The sequence below is a fragment of the Diorhabda carinulata genome, chromosome X, assembly GCF_026250575.1.
Source record: "Diorhabda carinulata isolate Delta chromosome X, icDioCari1.1, whole genome shotgun sequence".
Classification (NCBI taxonomy): domain Eukaryota; kingdom Metazoa; phylum Arthropoda; class Insecta; order Coleoptera; family Chrysomelidae; genus Diorhabda; species Diorhabda carinulata.
In genome coordinates, this window is record NC_079472.1 from 25,031,433 (window position 1) to 25,053,282 (window position 21,850).

General features: G+C 31.3%; 1 protein-coding gene across 4 annotated transcripts in view; it reads right to left on the minus strand.

Moving 5' to 3' along the window:
- LOC130900754 (rap guanine nucleotide exchange factor 4) overlaps positions 1 to 21,850 on the minus strand; it is a 302,255-nt gene that overhangs the window by 22,468 nt on the left and 257,937 nt on the right. For all 4 annotated transcript variants that reach the window (XM_057811609.1, XM_057811610.1, XM_057811611.1 and 1 more), the window contains 5 exons: positions 15,553 to 15,736; positions 12,231 to 12,376; positions 8,975 to 9,119; positions 474 to 656; positions 88 to 279 (listed from right to left, as the gene is read on the minus strand). In XM_057811609.1, coding sequence (XP_057667592.1) covers positions 88 to 279; positions 474 to 656; positions 8,975 to 9,119; positions 12,231 to 12,376; positions 15,553 to 15,736 — 850 coding nt within the window. The remainder of the gene's footprint in view (positions 1 to 87; positions 280 to 473; positions 657 to 8,974; positions 9,120 to 12,230; positions 12,377 to 15,552; positions 15,737 to 21,850) is intronic.

Genomic DNA, 21,850 nt, shown 5'->3' on the forward strand with positions numbered 1-21,850 from the left:
AGAGACATCGAAAAGAAGGAGAAAGAAATGTTCCCAGCTTATGAAAACAAGAAAAAATATTTTTGAAATCAAGTTAATAAAGGATATTATTTGTCCAGTTCGTCAACTAGCTGATGCGTTGGTAAAAAAACAATGTGTGTAAGGAGAAAATCATCGAGGAAGGGATCTTGCGCGGTAACTATGAAATTATCCCCAGCTCCTCCTGGTCCGCGGCCATCCAGTCTTGTTTCTAGGAGATGCTCCAGCATTTTTTGCGGAGTACCCGCCATCACAGTATATCTGAAATGAAAACAATACAAGACTAATTGAAAGTTACCAAAATTTGTGTTGCTCTGAGAACGTATTCCGAAACTAAATTGAGAATATTGAATGGTTGTGTAAAGTTAGGATTAGTATTTTGGATAGTGAACAAATTACAGCCGATTTGCTCCATAAATCAGGTAATTTATTGAGTAAAGTTTAAAGGTACTCACTTATAATGGGAAGAAAATACTTGCTTAGTATTACAATTAATTTTTTCTAATATTAATACATCTTTTCCATGTTCCTTGAGTCGTACTGTATTAGCTTCTACGTCTCTAAGAATTCTATTGAAGTTCTCTTTGTCGACCCGTAAGAAGTGGCAGTTATTTTCTCTTAAAACTATAGTTGCAGCCCTGAAATGGATAACCCCCTCATTAGATATTTAGATGCCAAGATAAAATTTAATAAAATCCACACACATTTTGTTTAATCAGGTTTTATTAATTATATTTTAACCAGAAGTTTGCTGATATTCTAAGCTACATTTTTTATTTGTTTATTATTGTTAGACTTACAAATCATGATTTTTAGTTTTAAAAGACAATAGCATTAGAATTTTCTAATAAAACGATAAATTTGGATGTTGGTTTCTATCCACATGTTAAATATACTTGATAGTCAATTTTCAAACGATAAACGACAAAATTCATTACGGTGTAATTTCTGAATATTTTAAATACTTTGCTTTGAGTGAATATTGAGTCCATGAACACAACCTTGTCGGGATTTTGATGTGTGAATAATAAAAGTTACTGTTAATAGAAATCATCCCAAAAGGCACAATCAAAATAAGCCATTTAAAAATAGTTATTTATGCAATAAGTGAGTAAGGTAATAATTTTTTTCACGAATAGGACGGTTTGACCTACGGTTGAGAAAAAGTTAATCTACTCACGAGTTTCATACAAAATTTTTTCGTAGACTAAAAAAAAATTCGACAAAACTTTTATCAATTTTTATTTTGTGATAGTAATATTGAAATTACAACTGTGAGCATTTATAATTGGAAGTGAAGAAGTTACATTAATATTGATACTTGAATTCAAAGAAATAATATCGTCTATAGTTGTATCAGCACTTAATGGATTGTTGGTAGGATCTTGAAAATTTACAATGTTGCTTGACGTCATACTAGTTGTTCCCATTAAAATTTTATATGTGGAATCAGTTTTGTTTTTTATTGTCGTCTACGTAACCCTCCGCAACTGTGTTGGATTTCCACTCATCGTGCTTCTTTAGTTGAATTATATCACCACAGGAAATCCACTAATTAAGACGCCGAAGAGAGTTGAAATGAATGCAAAGGGTAGTTTTTTGGATTAAATAAATTCAAATATGTTGCGATAAGCGAGGGAATTTTTGAAAAGGTATTGATACCTACAACTTGGGCTGTATTTTCCGTTTCTATACCATATAAATGTTTACCAAGTTTAATCTATTGTCAGATATTTCACCAATAACAGTAAATCGACGTTGAACATGGACTTTTATATCAGATGATAATTAAAACATTTCCGGTATTATTTATATCGTTACACTTCATTTTATATAATTCCTCCTTCCACAGAGCTCCTGCGATTCCGAATATTAAAGCAATGTATTCGATTTTTTGGGTTTATAGCCAATAAATAAATAATAAATCGATCCAAGTGTTAAGAATTCCACACTTTGGATTTAGTTTCAAAGTAAGCTAGTAACACTCTTTCTGTGAAGCTGTTTATACTTTAGTACGCCATTCCATAAAAAAATTATATCTCTTTAAATACTGTTCCCTGGATTTCTCTGGGAGAAGATTCGCTGCAGTTGCCGATTCAACTACATCTTCTGGTGTGCAGTTGAAAGTTTCTTCACTATTACTCTCTATCATTAATAATAATACCACACTCCTTTTATTTAGTCACAAAACGGATTTTCTTGAACGAATATCAAGGAATAAAAGTGTGACAGTTTATCAGAGAAACTTATTGACATGAGAAAGAAAGTGTTCACAGACCACTATATTGATAAAACAATTTTGTAATTGCGTTAAAAAATGACACGTCATGGCACTTTTTCTAACGCTTTTTGACCGATTCAGAAATTACATTCTTTAAGAATGCAAAAAAACGTAAATATTATAATAAATATTATAACGGACGTAGAAAAATACATTTAAATAAACGAGCAAGATATGCATAACATAACGTGAATGTTGTATGAATATTCAAGTGTTTATTATATACAGAGGTTTGAGAAGTTAATGCTACTTCAGGTGCTCTTAAACTAATGTACTAGTCTATACAGAATGTATAATTAGTGTTGTAAGAAGTAACATAGTGTAAGATGTAATCTGAGTATTAATTAGTATGGTTTCATTCCTTCTTGACCTGGTAAATATTCAAGTAACATTTGAGTTCAGTAAATATAGTTGGGTTATATCAAACGAGACAAATTGTATCATCTAGAAACTGAAAAATTTGAATTACGAAATGGCTGTTCACTATTGAAATGTTCTAATATAGCATTTTGAAATTAGCATACAAAAAAATACAGGATGTTCCTAGACTTGATGCAAAAATTCGGGAGTGAGTAGATGGCGTGAAAATGATGCGACAAAAAAATATTCTCGTACGACCTCTCGTTGCTCAGTTATAAAGGGTGTTTCAAAAAAAGGTGATACTGTCTCTGAGATAGATAGAAAACTGAAAAATATTTGGGGTTCACTCAGTAAAAAAATTTCGTAACGTCATTCGTATTCAAGATAAAGGGCGTTGGAGAAAAAAAAATTATACACATTTTTTACGATTTTCATCCAATGAATATGTTTTTATGTCTAACTTTCATAGAGACCGCTAGTTACACAAGTAGTATTGAGCATAATTTTTCAATATTAGAGTTATAAAGCTAGATTTCAAGTTAACTTAAACATCATTTAATTTGACACCAAAAAGGTACTCTTGATAAAACTAGAGACTGTGTACCGTTTTCGGAGTATTTTGTTTTGAAAATTATGAAGTAAGAACCGATGCTGGTATGAAGTAATGGTAAATGTGTTATTTGAACAAAAAATAACAAGATGAAAAATTAAAAAAAGCCTATCCTTTTTTTTAAAGAATCTATTAACCTTCTAAAAGCTTGGGAGTCAGCTATGAGGTCATTGAAGTGACGGTGAATTCTGTCTTTCAAATCTTGAGGTTAATTTACCTCTGCAGAATAAACTTTTTCTTTAAGATACGACCAAACTGTGTACAAATTTTCTTTACTAATGGTTCTCGTTGGTCTTGGCCTACCAGAATCTATTTTTTTAGGTCTCGCATTCGCAGTTTCTCGACAACGTCGTTCAATGGCTCTAAATGTATTTTTCCTTGGTAAGTTTCTTCGAGGAAACTTTTTTGCATAACGCGTAATAGCTGCACTAGAGTTTCATAAGGTTAATAACATATCAGTGTATTGAAAATTCAAAATACCAGCATCGGTTATTACTTCATAATTTTCAATTGAAAAGCCTAAAAAATGTATTGCTTTGTCTTGAATATGAATGTCGTTTTGTTCTTCACTACTATCTAAAGTTAATTGGCGGCTCATGCCTAATAGTTAACAATCCGTAACTTTTACAGGGACAACCTGTACAATCTAATGATAGCAGAAATGAATTTTTCAATCGATATTTCTAGAAAATTTGTAGAGGTCGATGAAATTTATGTTCAGGAGGTATGTAGATTTTTAGATCGTTGTACATGCCAAGGAAACTGTTCGCTATAAAGAGACATTCTGAAAAAAGTTATTTTAAAGTGTAATAATTTATGGAAAATATTTATGGGAGGTATTAAAACTCGATCAAACATTATCGTTTTACTTAAATAAGGAAATGTAGGAAAATTTAGTTAGCTTGCGTTCATCTTATCAAATAAAACCAAAAAAAAAATTGTAATAAATGTTCGAAGTGGGCACTTTGCACTTATACACACTTTTTGAGTCTAAGGAGGATATTTCTTTGAACTTGAAAGAGCGTTGTAAGCTTCTGTATTATAGCGTCACAATATAAAATTATTCCATCGATCATTCCGTTCTTTGTGTTGCATATCCCAAGCTTTTAAGAAATCCCCAAAATTGGAGCTATTAAAACGCAATCAAACATTTCTTGGAAACAACTTTGTCTACATAAATTAGGTAAACTAGTTTCTGCCTGGTTTCCGCCTCAAAAACAAAAAACATGACATCAAATATACCTCTCAGATGAAAGCTGGTCGTAGACAATAAAATAATCTAGCAAGAAATGAAATTCAAATAACTGGGTATAGAACTATCTGGATATGGTGATATTGAGATAGAGGTAAGGTAATAAATAATAAAAGCAGCATGAGCAGCCGGATGTCTGAACGACACTATATGGAAAAACAAATACATAAGTATTGAGTCCAAGTCAAGAGCCTACAAAACTGTAATCAGATCCATAAAGACGTACACTACAAAAACTCGGCCTGCTACTGCAAAAACAAAAAGGATTCTGGAAACAAGCGAAATGAAAGTCCAACGAAAATAGGTACTGAGCAGAAAGCGTGAATGGGATGAACACATAAGTAGGAATAGAATAGCACGAGATAACTCACCATTGGGGAGAAGAAGTATGGAAAGGCCACGAAAAAGTTGGATTGATAATCTTACCATCAATTGAGGCAATAGGCATGCTGCGAAGAACAGGCAATCTGCCTAAAATGAAGTAGGAAGAAGAAGAACTATAGGAACACCAGATTTAGAGCAAAATGCATAGATGCGGTGGATGCTAATCCCACAACTAGCGTACGCAAAATGTCACTATAATTTAACGTAGCAACGACAACTATTCATAGGATTCTCCAGGAGCATTATTTGACATCATCTACTCTCTCCCGAATTTGTTCGTTAATTTCCGGTATATGATGATTGTGTTTGTTTTTGATCAATTTTTCAACATTTCGAATCAACCAAGGTGTATTCATGAATATTTAGCTTGTTTTGGATAAAAAAATTTCTAATCTTGATTTTAGTTTCATGATTCTCAGGTTCATCATTGTATTAATCTAATTTTAATGAACGATATTTGACAATTTTTATCAAAACCAAGTGTTGTTTTCTAATAACAAGACTCAATATAATAACGTCAAGTTATCCCACCTATTTCGATCTTCTTGAAGAACATGAAATATTACGTTATAAATTTTGCATACAAAATGGCTCTAGCTGGAAATATAAATTTGTGCCAAAGAGTTAAGAATATTAAAATTAACATTTCGTTAGCAATAGATACGTGGATAAAATATAAGTATGAAATTATAACATTTTTTTAAGAAAAAATTGATTTGAATAGTTTGGGTGTATTCGACAATCTAGAGTTGGTTATGAGATTATATTGCAAACGCAATTTGATATGAATTCAATAATGGAGCTATCAAGGAATCGTAGAGTCGCAGAATCTAAAGATTAATTATATAGAAACTTCAACAATAACATTTGCAATGAATATATAAAGATCTGAGAACGGCCTATTATCAACATATATAATATAATCCAATATTCTTTAACTTTATTCTGCTAATTCGATTAATGTTCTCAAACACAAAATCATTCCAGTTGAAAATTCATCAAGGTATGAAGTATTTAGTTCTTTGTAAAAAAATTATCAAAACAAGTTTGATATATATTTATTACGGTTTATTGAGTTGAAATAATTAAGGCTGATATTAAATATTGCTTCTTTTACAAAAAAATAATTTCTGTTTGATCTTGAATCAAATTACCTTTAACCCTGAACAACTTTAAATAGTGAGCGACCCTTAGCTAATAATTGAATGCTGTTTCTCAGAAAGTGAGTAAAAACAACCAACTTTCCGAAGTTTACAACACTTTTATGTTATTAGAAGTTTAAACTTTGTACTTTCTTCAGTTAACTATTTGCAGGAGTGAAAAATCTGATGGCTTCTCTTGATAATTCTTTTGAAGTTTTCTTGTACACGTGTTCTGTGCACACTTCATATTTATAATATTTAAGTTGTTGGACAAAAATTAATCAAATGTCTTTTCATACTAGCAATTTGGAGTGTCAAATTCCATAACCACGTTTAGGAAATTCTCGCATGACAGCGCACGGGTTATTTGATGACACGGAGGAAATTTATATGTCCTGTTTTTGATTTAATTTCCGGAACAGGTTATCCTATAAACCTAATTTCTAGCAGCGTGCCAATAGTATTAGGAAAAGGCGAAGAGATTAATATTTTATTAGTAAACGTAGCTGTTTAAGGTAGCTCTTACTGGGATTAACACATTTTAAGAGCTAATGTAAATATATGATTGGTATAGTCAGAGCAAAGAAAATTAATCGGATTTATTACAGTTAATTGAGTAGCTACAATTGAAATCGACATTTTCTTTTAAATAACACCATCAATGAAATAAATTGAAAATACTTCATGTTTCATTTGAGCCCTTTGTTATCTATAGCTGACTTTTCAGGTCTATGTAAAAGATGTTCCAGGTATTTGGTTAATTTAAGTTAGGTATCCTTCAGTGGTTACCTTCACGTTATTCGAGTAGTTCATCAGTTATCAGTTCTTTCCGCCAAGTGTCCAGCCCATCGTCACTTAAATGCTTTTATTCTGTGGATAAAGTCTTCCACCTAGGTCTTTTGTTTTAACCATTTGATTCAATTTTTGTTATTTTTAGCATGTTTTGCTTCATACATCAGATTTCGCATCCGTAGGTCAGTATGCATTGGTAAAGTGATCTTCTAGATTTGAATAAAATCACAAATGACAATTTAAATAGGACCCATAACAAATTTATTATCACTTACTCATAATGTGAAAGGTATTATCCATGAGTTAATATGTGCCAAGAACATTGGGAAACCGACATATAACTGAATGTTTCGAGTTAGATCATGTCTAGGGCTATTCTGAGCTGAATCACTAAACGACAATATACGCGAAATCAAAATCGAAAAAAGAGTGAGATGTATTCTGTCGCTAGTCCTGCTTAACATTGTTATAGATTGGATGATGAGAAAACAGAGTATAAGGGTCGGGAATCAAATAGAACCTATTTAAAAAATTGGACTACCTTGAAGTCATCTATTAAGCAAATAGAAATCACAAGCAAGAGGAAACTAATAGACTACAGATTAACTAACTTAATTAACACCAGCTGTACTAAACATGAATATTAAGATAAAACCCAAACCGATACTGAAAACGCCATCTATTTAGTAAAGACACAAATGAAGCAATTCGAGCAATTTTTCTATTTAGGCAGCATGGTGAGTACAAAATAAAGTACTGACATCGAATAAAAAACGCATGAAATTCATTCTATAAGTGTTGGTCTTCAACAAATATCTAGAGAACAACAGAACTAAGATTGTTTCAGTTCAATGTAAAATCTTTTCTGTTATATGGAGCCGAAGCTTGGAAATATGACGATCAGATGATACAAAAAATTCAACAGATGCCTACGAGTTATGTGTAAATATTTTTGCTCAAATAAAGTAATTAACACCTTTGGAACACAATTGAAGAGAACGCAATAGCTGTAACGATTACGAAGCGATAATGAAGAAGGTCATACACTACGGAAACCAGCAACAAACATAATCCGACAAGCAATAAATTAATATACAACAGTCGACCTGTACGAACATCGAGAAAATTTATAGGGAAAGAGCTACAATAAATGAGCTTAACATGGAAAGAGGCTACAGAAATAACCAAAAATACAAGAAAATGGAGAGCTCTCTTCAACAAAATTGAACACAAAACGGCACATGATAACGACCTAACCACAGCTAGCTGCTGGAACACCGACTGGTGCCCTTTGCTTAACTGGGAGCTAGATGATGATGATGAAACTTGATTAGTTAGGCTTTAATAACACTTATATGATGCAAAAAACGATAACGTTCCAATCTATTTCATATTATCACAAGAATTTACTTTGAACTTAATTCTTTTATTGTATATATTACTGATTTTTTATATAGAAGAATAAGTGATGGCGAAGACTAACGGAAGGAAACTTCTTAAAAATTACCTTTTGGTTGATTTGAAAAAATGAAAACGCACTGATTATTGTCGATTTTTGGCATTGCCAACTAATATCTAAGTATTCGCATTTCTATTGAAAACTTCACTTTCATCAAACCACTCTCGTATGAGATAATCAGACTAAATTTTTACGTGGTTCAACGGTAGGTGCTGATGTAAATGTTGATAATTTGATATAATCGATATGATGGAAGGTTGGCTGGTGTTTTGTCAATTCAAAATCACACATTGTCTGTAACACTTTGAAATTTGACCATCAGTAGTATATTGACATATAATATTTAAGTACAGTCAATTTAATAGAATTTAGTAAAATTTAAATAAAACAATTCTATATAAATGTCACCGTATTATAGAAAAATATAAGCAGTTATTCTAATAGAGCGTTAGATATGGAACAATTGAAAAATTGTTTCTAAATCAACATATCCTGTATTAAATCGAAAGTCTTAATGTTAATCTGAAACATAGCTTTGTTTTTATATATCATACACAAAATAACACGTAGAATTTCTGGTCTTGTAGAATTGTTAAGAAAATCAATAAAGAGTCAATAAATTCGAGGCATTTTCAATTAATTTGAAAATAAAAAACAGTTATATGGTACGACTAACCTCGGTGCGTCGTTTATAAGAGCTAACTTTCCAAAATCATCACTTTCATGAAGCGTGTTTACCGTTCCCTTACCATGAATAACTACATCCACAGAACCCCGAACTATGATATACCACGACCTTCCTTCATCGCCTTGATGAAATACTGAAAACAATTAGAATCAATTATTATAAATTTTTAATACTGCTGCAAAGTGTTTAATATCAAGTTGGATTATACGCTATTTATTTTCTGTGAATTAGATTATTGTTGAAATTATGAGTGATTTATTTTCATATTCGTAAATAATTTGTTTATCAAATATTGAAATAATTAAATGAGATGCCGAAATTTTATTTTTATTTTACTGTTCTAATTTTTATTTCCGTTTAAAATTACATAATATTCTTTACAGTTTTTCTTTGCTTTTTTTATTGTGCTCATAAAAATTTCAATTATCTTTCTGGACCTCCTTTTGTTTTAAGCAAATTTTGTGTGATAGTTTTGATATGAATTCGAATTCTCAATTTATTTGAGGAACAAATCGAAATTCTAGATACCTGTTTGGTTATATCTTAAAAAATATAAATTTAGTTTTTTCAGACGTTAGAGCATAAAATCCTTTTATTTAAATCTGTTCGTTCTACTCGTTCCTTCTTCATTAATTTCCATCGGTGTTCCCGTTTCCTTCCTCATTATATTTTTTTCCCGCAATTCTACAGCTGCCAAGTAGCGAGTTTCTATAATAACCACCAACACCAGCTCTAACATCTGGGAATCCAGTTGAGAGCTGAACCATCCCGGATTCACATATATAAGTCCCAATCTTATCTTCAATATATAGTCAAGTCTGAGTTGTTAATTTATAACTGCTTTTGTTCGTTGGTCTCTTGGATGCGCAGTTAATGCAAATTTATTATTTTTTCAATGAATTTATTTGTTGCTGAAATTTATTTTATTGTTCTTTGCAATAAATATTAATTTGGATATTCGTCTCTGGGAATAAGCTTTAGATTGTTTAATTTTCATTTTAATTTAACTCATAAGGTGTTTCTAGCTTTTCCGCCTTTTTTATTAATTTTTAACGTCATTCGTCCTCCAATTGCTCACCCCATCTGAGTACGAGTTTTTATATACTTTAACTGAGGCCAAATACCACTTCCTGAGGAAGAATCTCTTATCGGGGATTTAAGGTTAGAAAATTGGTGCCCAACGTGGGGCCAGTTAACCACGACTTAAGACCACATGCGATGCTTTTCCAATACAGTTAACGGCCCCATATATTTATAACTCTGAAGTATTGTAGCGAAAATCACACTAAGTTATTTATTTATTTATTTTTTTTTTGAGAATTACTATGGATGTTCACTTATCTATATATTTTCTATTTTCAACTTCTCATCAAAAGAGAATTACGTGACAGAATCAAATTTATGACGCTAAATTGTAACTATATTAATCAAATACTAGTGATAAAAAAATAGAAGTTATATTTTAGAGGTTGACTTGAACGTTTATCTCATTTATCGCAACATGTCCTGGACCACTGCCGGAAAATTTTGCATTATTTATTTTATAGATATATATGTAGCAAAGCCAATCCGTTCTACATTATTCTGTTCCTGTAGTTTGTTGGGTGTGTACAAAATCTGATAAATTGTCTACAATTTATCACGTGAATGGTTTTCTATTATCTATCTGGCTAACTAAGCTTCGAATAAAATCCATATCCAACTATTTGAAAAAAATATTCATAGGTCATCCTCTAGTGAGTCAACTACATCTATATTTTATTTAGTTAGATTTATATGATACAATGTAACATTTTTTAAAACTATGAATCATATTATCAGTTTGAAGATCCATTTGAGAAAGCTTCCTATTTGATTCTATCTCCAAAGTACTCAAAAATAGATAATTTTTACGCACATTTTCTACAAGTTCAAAAACACATCAACTTTGTAATTTCTATTTAATTCATCCAAAGGCTTAGCAAATTGAACAATAATTTGAATAAACATGCAATTTTATTCCACTGAACACTAATCCATCCTGTAGTGCGTCAACTACAGATATAATTTGCTCAATTTCTTAGTTATATATGAAAAAATAATAAACATCGTTATGGGAGAACATCAACTGTCCGATTCCACGAAAATGTAGAAAAAACCACTTATTTGAGGGTATTAAGAAGATGTGTTCATCATAAAAACTCTGTTTTTGAAAGATAGATTCTTGCAGCGTAACACCCGATAAAAAAATATATCCAATTAACAGTTTTTGGCTTAAAATTACATGGTTATGTTTCACCACGTATTTCACTCATCTGACCTGGCCCCGTGCGACTTTTTATTGTCACGCTTAAAAAAGTCATGATTGGATATCGATTCCACAACATTTGATGAATATATCTATAGCTCAGAAACGGGTGCTGTTAGAACATGTTTTTTCTATTCTCAAAATAAAGAGTATACCCGCCAGAAATATCTTTTGACTTGTACCATCTATCCCAAAAATACTTCTACAGCCTTCGTCACAGTAGAAATATTAAGAAAGTTTTCAACTCATTGTTGGATCGTTTGTACTTTTATCACATGCTTGCTAAGTTCTCATTTTTCCAATAAATCATAAGATCACACATTTCCACAGAAAACAAATTTGTTCAAAATGATATTTGTTTTGTTCTCTTTAATGTTTTACTGTATTCCATTTACGACGATTCTTTCCATATAGGTATTCATTTTTATATATAGCTTCGATGTACTTACTCTACGCTTATAAGAAATTTCAGCATTATCACTGTCTGGTGATTACTCCAGTCATTCGTCACTAGCCAACGCATCAATGTTCTTTTCGCTTCTTAATTCATGATCACTGTCGATACACACATATTCGTATTAAGCTCTCTGCAATCATTGTCTAAATTGTCACGGCATATCAACACCTACTACCCCAAAATCCTATTAGTATACTAACAAGGTTCGCACCAGATATAGAAACTTCAATAGTTTTTTTTTCAAAATATGTCACTATCGATAGGAAGTCTGATAGACTCCTAGTGACAACTCGAATGTTGCAAATTTATTAAACAGTAAAGTTAGTCAAGTAGTCTAAGCACAATAGTGAATAAAAAATTTTATTCAGAGTAGCAGCGACTGACTTCCTTCACATGGTTAATATCATTTTCATGTAATCAAATTATCCGGTTTTATTAATTGAAAATAGTATAAAACAAATTTTCTTGATACTGACATTTCTAATAATTTCTGTACTTACACACAGTTCCCGCTTTCGGATGAGCTTCGAAAACTATTACTGAAGCCAATTCTCTTTTGACAGAATTAGATAGATGTGCTAAAGCTCTAATATGAAGTAATTCTTCATAGATTGTCTCTTGGTCTTCAGCAGTTCGTTCGTGACTTCTGCAAAAAATACATACAAATTCGATTAAAGATGGATACTAGCATATAAATCTAGTATAATAATATTAATTACCGCACATGATTCTAAATCTTCCACCTCTCCGAATAGTATTGGAAAATGTAGCGGAAAAAAGAATGTTCAGAGGAGGAATTAACAAGGAAAAACCGTTCTTAACAGAATGATAAAATCTGGGACATGCCTCAGGAGTGAATACTGAAAAATTTTAGCATTGAGAAGCTTAAGTAGGGGCCGACAAAGCCTCAACCTTTTTGTGGTAACAGCTGCCAATATCAGACGTTCGTAAATAGCAAAGATGGTTCTCTATTTCAGAGCCAGTAATTTTGATCTCTCCTATCGATCCTATCGATCAGGAAGACCAAAAATAGAACCTAGACATGACCTGCTAAAGGCAAACCATGTCAGACCATCGAGGGACTCAAACATCTTTAATCAACATTGATCGACTATCCAAGAGCATTTTCAGCCAACAATTTGGAAAAATGAATAGGACAGGTGTTTGGGTCTTTAGCGGCACCATAAAGAACTGTTTGATTATTGAAGAAATTGTTTCAATCAATCTAATCCAAAACGGAAAAGGCCCAAACTCTTTCAAAATAAATCACCACGAAGTACGGCGAAGCTGGGTCATACCTAAAAAGGTACTTCTGTGTGTTTAGTGGAATATAAGCGAAATTCTTTCTAAGTATTGAAACTGGAAAAATTGTTAATGAAGATCTTCATTGTGAACAATTCGATCGAGTAAATCAGTATTTGACAGAACTATATGCGTCAATTGTCAACAGAAAAGGCATTATTCTGTAATAGAACGCAAGACCACTCTGTGCTGGTTAAACCTAGATTAACCACGAAAGCTTGTTAAAAATTAGTTCGTTTGAATTTAATTTAAGAAAGCGACACTACTTTCCGTTCCTCTTTTGTATATAAGGTTTTGAAAAATATTGATCAATGTCGATCAACCTTTTCACTATCGTTGTTTTTACAAAACTGTAGATAATGATATGCGTAGTTCATGATAGAAATTCCTTACAAATAAACCAGATTCGAAATGTATTTTGGAATTGGTAAAGATTTTTAAATTCCTATTTTTATCTTCAAAATTGTCTACTATATAAAACTAATGAACGACTGTTTATCTTTTTTGTTTATAACCGAACTCACTGCTTCTCAATCTGAAGAGAAATTAACGTTTATTATTGGGGACATTTGTGTATGAAGTTGTACCAAATTAGTTAGCATATTCAACAGACGATTCAATGTTTCCCACAATAAACATCCAATTTAATCTAATATACAACAATTATTCTCCTGATGGAGAAACTGGCATATCTCTTGAAAATCTCTGTATAAAGTAAACGTTTGTCACACTTGAATGTTCATTTCATTTGCAATGTTAGAATTTTGCCTTTGAACTGACAAAAGAGATTAGTTGAATATTCAAACATGAGGAAAGTATCTACTCGCTTATTCATTAAGGTAACTTAGCTACAGACCATACCTTCAATGCTTTCTGTAGTTGACACATCTCTCTTGAATAGACGATGGAATTCTTTGGTCAATACATTTTATAATGAATTAACTGAGAAAAAATAAACTAATGAAACTAGATATATTTTGAATTTGGAGAAAGACTCTGAATTCTTGGATATTTTAATATATGATGTATGTGCATGATTATCAGATTATTTGTTGTGGATAGAAATGCCATCAATTCATAACTGAACGGTTTATAGAACCATTAATATATATGTAAATCAACTATTTTTCTGCATTTATTCGTATCATAAATAAAATCATTGATAATAAGAAGATAGTTTTAGTATTTGTCGAGTATGAAAAAGCTTTTGACTATAAATCACAACAAATTATGGCATATATATTACCAGGCAACAGCAAAGGTCGAAATACATACAGAAACAGATCGGTTTAGGATAGAAAAGGATGTCCGAAGAGGTGACGCAATCTTTCCCAAACTTTTCACAAATCTCTTAGAATATATATTTAAAAAGACCGAAATAGATAATAAACCATCTGTGTTTTGCGATGAGATCTTATCTCAGACTGACTAGATGAGGCAAATTAAATGATCGCATATCTATCTACAGGTTCCCAAAAAGAAGGCTTGAATATAAACGACCCAATTTATGAAAAATTTAGTTCCTAGTCGTAAATTAATGTATGGTATTGTGAGATAATATTAGAAATTATTTGAGGCTTTCAATACTTGACCTACATTATTACTTATTAAATAACTATTATCCATTGTTTCATCTTTTGATGAGAACTGTGGGTCCACACACTACGATATTCAAAAAAATCATGACTGTTTCAATTTTGACGCAAATTTTGTTATTCTGATTCAATCCAAGATTCTTTTCTAAAAGAAGTTAACTGGTAAGCGTATAAAACTCACGTCTTTTTCCAATAGAACCATCCACATAAATCCTTTAACTCTTTCTTTTAATTACTTTCTGGTCATGTATATATATTTTCAAAATCGTGCTTGTACATTGCTTGAATGTTTCTTGAGCTATTAAGTCATCAAGAAACATTCAAGCAATGGAACGACGGCCGCAAAAGCCTTAAACAATTAATGCTTGTACATTTATATACTCTAGTTCTAAATAATTTCAACTAAAACATGCATTTCCAATTTCTGATTACGTATAAAATTAGAAATTCAAGTTTATCTATGTGAACAAAATTATATACTGACAAGAATTTTATCCTGTGTATCGATTTTGATTTAATCACGTTTAATCATTTCATTGGGTGGGCGTTTGAAAACAAACTCATTATCTCCGTTAGTTTCAATGCAAATTGATTGTAGACCTATAGTGTTAGATATCCTACGCATAGCTCTGTGCAAATATTTCATAATACTTGTTTTAATTGTTGAAAAAGAAGCACGTACGTTGGTTGATTGTACATAGAAGATGAGATATAAACTATTTATCAAATTATCAAAATCAATTATTTCCTTATTATCAATAATCTATCAGCTTATATTGTTGGGCAGTATAACGATGTTTGATTTAAATTTAATTAACTAAATAAAGTATTTTCCCCATTTTTTAAATACGAGATTCAGCCAACAAGTGTTTTGATTCACAAAACAACTAATAAAAATGAGAAATAGGTTAACTTGCAAGCTCACTGTTTTCTAAGTATCATTCTGAGGACGGCGTCGGGTCCTTTATGTATAAGTATCCCTAAGGAGTCTTGAATTTGCTCTTCAGCTGTTGCGATATCTTCCAAGGGCGGTAATGCTGTAGCTCCCTCTTCATCTTGCCAAAATCGGTAGAGAAAACATTTATCCTTGAAGGGCTGTTCTTTATTCACTAAAAAAAAATAAAGATTAAGTATCTCTGGTATACAGGCTCCTTTTAGAATGCATATTAGTAATATTTACTTCATCTAGCTAAATAAATTTTTACTTATACGTCATTGAAAACTTTATGTACTTAATATTGATGAAACTAGAAAAAAACTGAACATCAAACATGGAAAGTCGTTAGTTCGAACTTGTCGAAAGAGAAAACACGACATTAATTCATTTTAAAATTATGTCGAGTATTAATGAAGGTAATAAAAAATTTGCAATAATTATAATTAATGTGTATTACCAGTGTTTATGTTGACATAAATGATGCATGCTGTGTAGTTATTAACAGACTCAGTGCTTCCAATAGCACAGAGATAATTACTTTATAACTCGAATCACTATGACAATTTCAATTTTTGATTGCTGATCTAGATATCTTTATGGCAAAAACTGTGGCGTTCTTTCTTAAAACCTTTTCCATCAATACGTTTCTCGAGATATTTCATAGCGAAATTAATAGTCATAAAGGATGTTTGGAGCGCTTTCCAATCTCTTGAATATTTGGTTCAATTTCTCGCATCAAAATCATAACATTCCATTCAGCTTGTTATTCTTAATCTTAAAATATTTTTAATATTCCATTGTTTACTTATAGTAGGTTAGTAGTCACATCTGTTTTATTAGTAGTTCAAGTTTTTGAAGAAATTAATTTGTTGTCGAGGTCCCACTTCATTCAAAAGTTTCATTAAATATCAGTGTCGATTCTAAAACATACTCTATCTACAACGGTAAACCAATAGTGGAACAATTAGTGAATTTTAGTGAATTGCTCATATTCGGTACGTAGTATGGTCCATGAGGTCTTAGCCTAACATAGTATGAAAGGTCATAAAAAAATGTGATTCTTTTTCAATATATTCTTTTTAAAGATTCTATTCTAGAATTTTCAGACCTACCAGATACGCACATAAAATCTTATGAAAATCGTTTGACCCATTTCAAAGGAGTTTGGTAGTAAACACCGCGACACGAGAATTTTACATATAAGATTAATTATTGATATTAATTGAATAGAAAATTTCCAATATGAAATTATATTCATTCTCAAAATACTTTGAGGACTCTCTCTCGTTAAGTCTCGTTGGTTCTAGTTTTAGCATGTTCTAAATTTATTAATTTTAATGATTCCTCTCCCGAGACGGCATCCGACGTCTTATCGCAGGAAGTAACCCTCCGACGATATTATTAGTGTAAGAGCAGTGCTAAAAGCGAAGTCCTTTTAAATATTTATAATATCATAAACATATTGGTTTTGAGATGCACTCTAGAGATGTGAATAATGCAGTGAACAGAACATAACTTGCCATATTTACGAGTAGGTTTTTTTAATTTCTGAATTTAGATTTTAATGGAAATTCTAGTTATGAGTTGGATTATCTTCAAGATATATTGGAGCTTGTTGACTTTCATCTTGGGAATTCACACGTCATACATATAATTTTATTGACCCAAGTCATAATGTTAGGGTAAAGGGTTGAATTATTAAGCGAGTAAGTTGAGCTTGATTCTGATATAGTTCTCAAATTAGGCCGGGAGATTTGGTGCCACGAGAAATCTGTAGATCCTCCAATCTCGATTTACTTAGTTCTAGTTCAGGGAATTGTTGATTTTTTGTGGCAACTAAGAAGTTTTTATTAGAAGGCAGCATAAGTCTTTATATATAGAACAACAGAGGCAGTTATCTGAATAGATTTCTTCACTCATATGCATACTTGTATTTGCTCAGTGCCAGCGGAATTTAATGGTAAATGAATATATTAGCTTCTATATCAGATGACTTATTGGTGCTCTTTATAATTGGCTGCGCAATATCGACAAAGCTTGTAGATTCTTCTATAAAGTACGTTATCAAATCTGAATTTATATGAAATTTGAAGATATGCGACTGAATAATATCATTAGTTTTGGACGTTATAGAATGCATGTGAATCAAGTTTGCCAAGAGCCATAAGAATAAAGTCATCGAGAACATCAATTAAAAGATAAAACGAAGAAGGAAAAATAAATTCTTTTCTCAGTTGATGAAAAATCATCCCAGATCAGAGACTATACATGATTCTACGAAGCAATTGTTGAGTAAGACTAAATTTTGAGAGAAGAGCTACTAAATTAAGTGTAGATGATAAGAAAACAGGAAGAAGTCTTATTTGATTGAAATACTGTTATAAAAATTATGAAATCGATATTGAACTAGAACATTTCCTATCTATTTACAAACTTTTAATTTAAAAATTTGAATGATCATAGCCACCGTTATCTTTCATGTTTTAAAATTATTTACAATTTTATTTTCCAGAATGCTGTACCATATCAAAGTTACATTTTTTTATTGCAACATTAATTTCTCATGACAATAATATAGGATTGTGTTCTACGGGGTGATTAAAAAGTTATAAATTAATTTTCCATGAAAAGAGAGAGAGAGAAATATTTATTGTCAAAAATTTGTAGAATTTATAGACATAAACTTGTAAAAACTAGAAAACAAACATGAAAATAACTAAATAAAGATACAAATAAAATAAAATTTCAATATACAGAAGGTAATAGGTAATAATTAGTATTTAATTAGTATTTAAGTCGTATATAGGTCCATAGCAAAAATTAAACCAGTATACAGCATACCTGGAATTGGATATTATTAGAATAGAAGTCGCTTACAGGGTAGAAGGCACTTTCCAATAAATATGTCCTTAAATTATTGTGGAATGCGGGAAAAGATAATATCGATTTGATTTCAAGTGGCAAGTGATTGTGCATTTTGTTTGCATTGTAAAATATGTAAAATATTAAGCAGTTAACTAATTCTGAACGTGGGGTAGGTAGGTAAAGGTCGTGCTCCGCGTTTCTAACCTAACGGATAGCCGTGCAACAACCTTTCTGAAAATGGAAAAGCTTGCTTACGAATTAGGCAAACCGATTCAAAGACGAATAAGTAAAAAAGGGTCAGAATTTCCAATCTTCCAAACAAGTTCCTGTTGTTTAGTCTGATTATATATCTAATTGCTCTCAATATGTAACTCCAATAAACTGCCCACAAGAAGCTCTAAGAATTTTACAGATTCCACGACGTCAATAGTGGTGTTTTTTAATAAAAAATGTATTTTTATATGATAAAACTTTAGTTTTAGAAACGTTAAGATAGAGAATATTAGAATCGCACCATGATTTAAGGGTGATTAGATCACTAGTATCGTCTGCAAATAGACATATTTTAACACTGATGTTTAGATAGGCGATGTCATTTATAAACAGAAGAAACAAAATAGGGCCTAGTACTGAGCCTTGGTGCACTCCACATTCTATTGGCTTGCATCGTTGTATCAGCCCTTACAAGCTGTAAAATCGTAACAATTGCAATACCCTGTTGAATGTAAGTGATATTTAAAAATGGAGAACTGTTGTAGCCAAAACATTCGAATAGTAGTAAAAATTCTGATAAATTATTGATTTAGTTAGTATTCATTTAATCTGATACAGGGTAGATCAAAATACTAATACCTTATTTTTTCGGTTTTTCCAAATAGATCATCCTGTTTTTATATGAGTATCGGAAAGTACCACCAACATACTTATTTTTTATCAAGCATTTATTTTTCAAAAATTTTTTTAAATTACCCATAGAACACATCACAATTCTATATTATTATAATGGTAAAGTGAAGCTGATTCCAAATATGCAATAAAATATGGGGTGTTTCATTTAAAACAGTGTAACTTTGATATGGCACAGCGTTCTGGAAAACCCTATAAGATTGTAATTAATGATGGCTATAATCCCTCAATTTTCAAATTGATATCTTAAAGGACAAAGGAGGCACTGAACTCTATCATACTGTATATAAGAAAAAGAAGAAGAAACATAAAACATTTCCCACTACTACTATAAACTAATCATATTTCCATGAAAATGATATCTAACAGCGTTTTGGTCGATAAAACTTTTTAGTTTGATTTAAATAAGTAAAGTTGATAGATTGAACTGACGGACTTTTTCATACGTAGAAAACTTGTACAGTGTATAACTGTGATCCACTGTAGATATGAACATTCGAAGTGTGGTTATAAAACTCTAAAATATTCATGTCATCAACTGCCACCTCTCCGAGATCTCTAATTACTGTAACGTTGTATTAACTTTGGAATTTGTTTCAAAGACGAATGATTTATATCTCAATACAAGCCCTCACTTTGATCCTAGCTAGTGATCAATAAGTAATAGCATTTAAAATAAATTTGCCATAAAAGGAGATATATCTACTCAGAGTAGAGATTACAGATCGATGGTTAACTTACGGTTCATGAATCTAATATACGAGGATATAATAGTTTAGACTCCTTATCTACTAGTCTCTATAAATTGAATATACAAAGATAATTTCACTAGTCGACTAGATTTTCGTAATACAGGCGAGACCTTTATTTTTTAAATGGAAATACCCGTCTAATAATAGAAAAAATATTTATTAAGCACTAACACGTACCACTTTTCAATAGCCTATTTATTCCTGTTTACATTAGCAGGTAGGCAATTTTATAAAGGGGCGAATCAAAAGCGCCGCAGTTTCAAAACTTCTCCCGACAAATTTTACTATATTTGTGGAGAATTTATTGTGAAATCGCAAGCCATTTTCCGAAAATGTGAAAAAAATCTATTCCAATTTTTTGGTACTTTGGTAATTACAGACCAAGAGAAGCAGTGCCCCCCCACGCGTGCTGTGTTAATTGTAGCATGTCATTGATGCAGTGGATGAATGGGAAGAAAAGGCATTTGTTAGTGTAGTGAGGGGATTTTTGGGCAACAATATGGATCCAAACTACCAACAATTAGTTGATGAACTTCTAGATGCCTACAAATCTCTTGGTCCTCGAATGCTATTTAAAATTCATTTCCTCCATTCCCATATGGCCTTTTTTCCGGAAAATTGGGAGCTATCAGTCAAGGTTCCATATAGATATTAGAACAATGAAAATTCGGTATCAAGGACGATGGGATTCGTCCATGATGGGTGATTACTGTTGGTTTTTAAAAAGAGACAGTGCAACCCCTCATAAAAGGAAAAAGTAGAGCTAATTGATATTTGAAGTGCATTATTTTAAAGTTTTTGTTTTTAATAGATGTGAGGCATTTTTATTATATGTAAACTATAAATATTATCAATATATACTATTTAAAAACGTGAAATTATTTTTTTAGTAAATATTAAATATTTTACCAATGAATATGGTTCTATAAATGTAACATAAAAACCTTACGCGTTACAATTTTTTTTTTATCACAATATGCTATTCATTCTTGTTACTACAAAATTTTTTTTTGTTTTTTGTCAACCATTGTTTTGGATGTCCTCCATAATGATAAACGAAAAATTTGGTTGTTTGTAGTTTCTGTGATTTATAATGATTTAAGATATAATCGAATTGAGATAAAGCTATGAATTTCGAAACATTCGTAGTTTCTTTCTCGTCCTCTTACAGAGATCGGTTCAGTTAAATTTAGGATCTTTCACAAGTTGTCGTATTTCCGAAATGAATAAAGAAAAATGGAATTGTTGTGTAGTTTACAATATAACGACGTACTCTACGTGGATGCCTCACAGACTAAAGCTAGAGGTTCATTTTCTGTGGTGTCTATATTGTTCAACTATCCGCAATCTTATAAACGTTTAAATATGCGTGAAATAATACAAATTCGCGTATTTTATATGCACATATTCATTATTAGCTATACGAAGATGGTCTCAGAACTAACTTGCTTGACCTAGAGATAGCGGGAGTACACAATCGATACAGCGTAAGTTTAGTATTTGTTTGGAAACCATCAATAGTGAACATTTTCAGGGAATTTGTAAACATAGTCATCGTTATGTGATAAAATACTTTTTTTTCATACTGTACTGTAGTTGACTTTTTAGTACTAATTTGAGTCTGGAAAACCACACTTTACGGTATCCTTGTACTTTACAGTACTCTTGTTTGCAATGTTACCTAAGAGATTTCTGTTAATTTTTTTTAAATAATAAGAGAATAATCAAGGAGCTATTTTTCATTGAAATTGTCAAATATGACA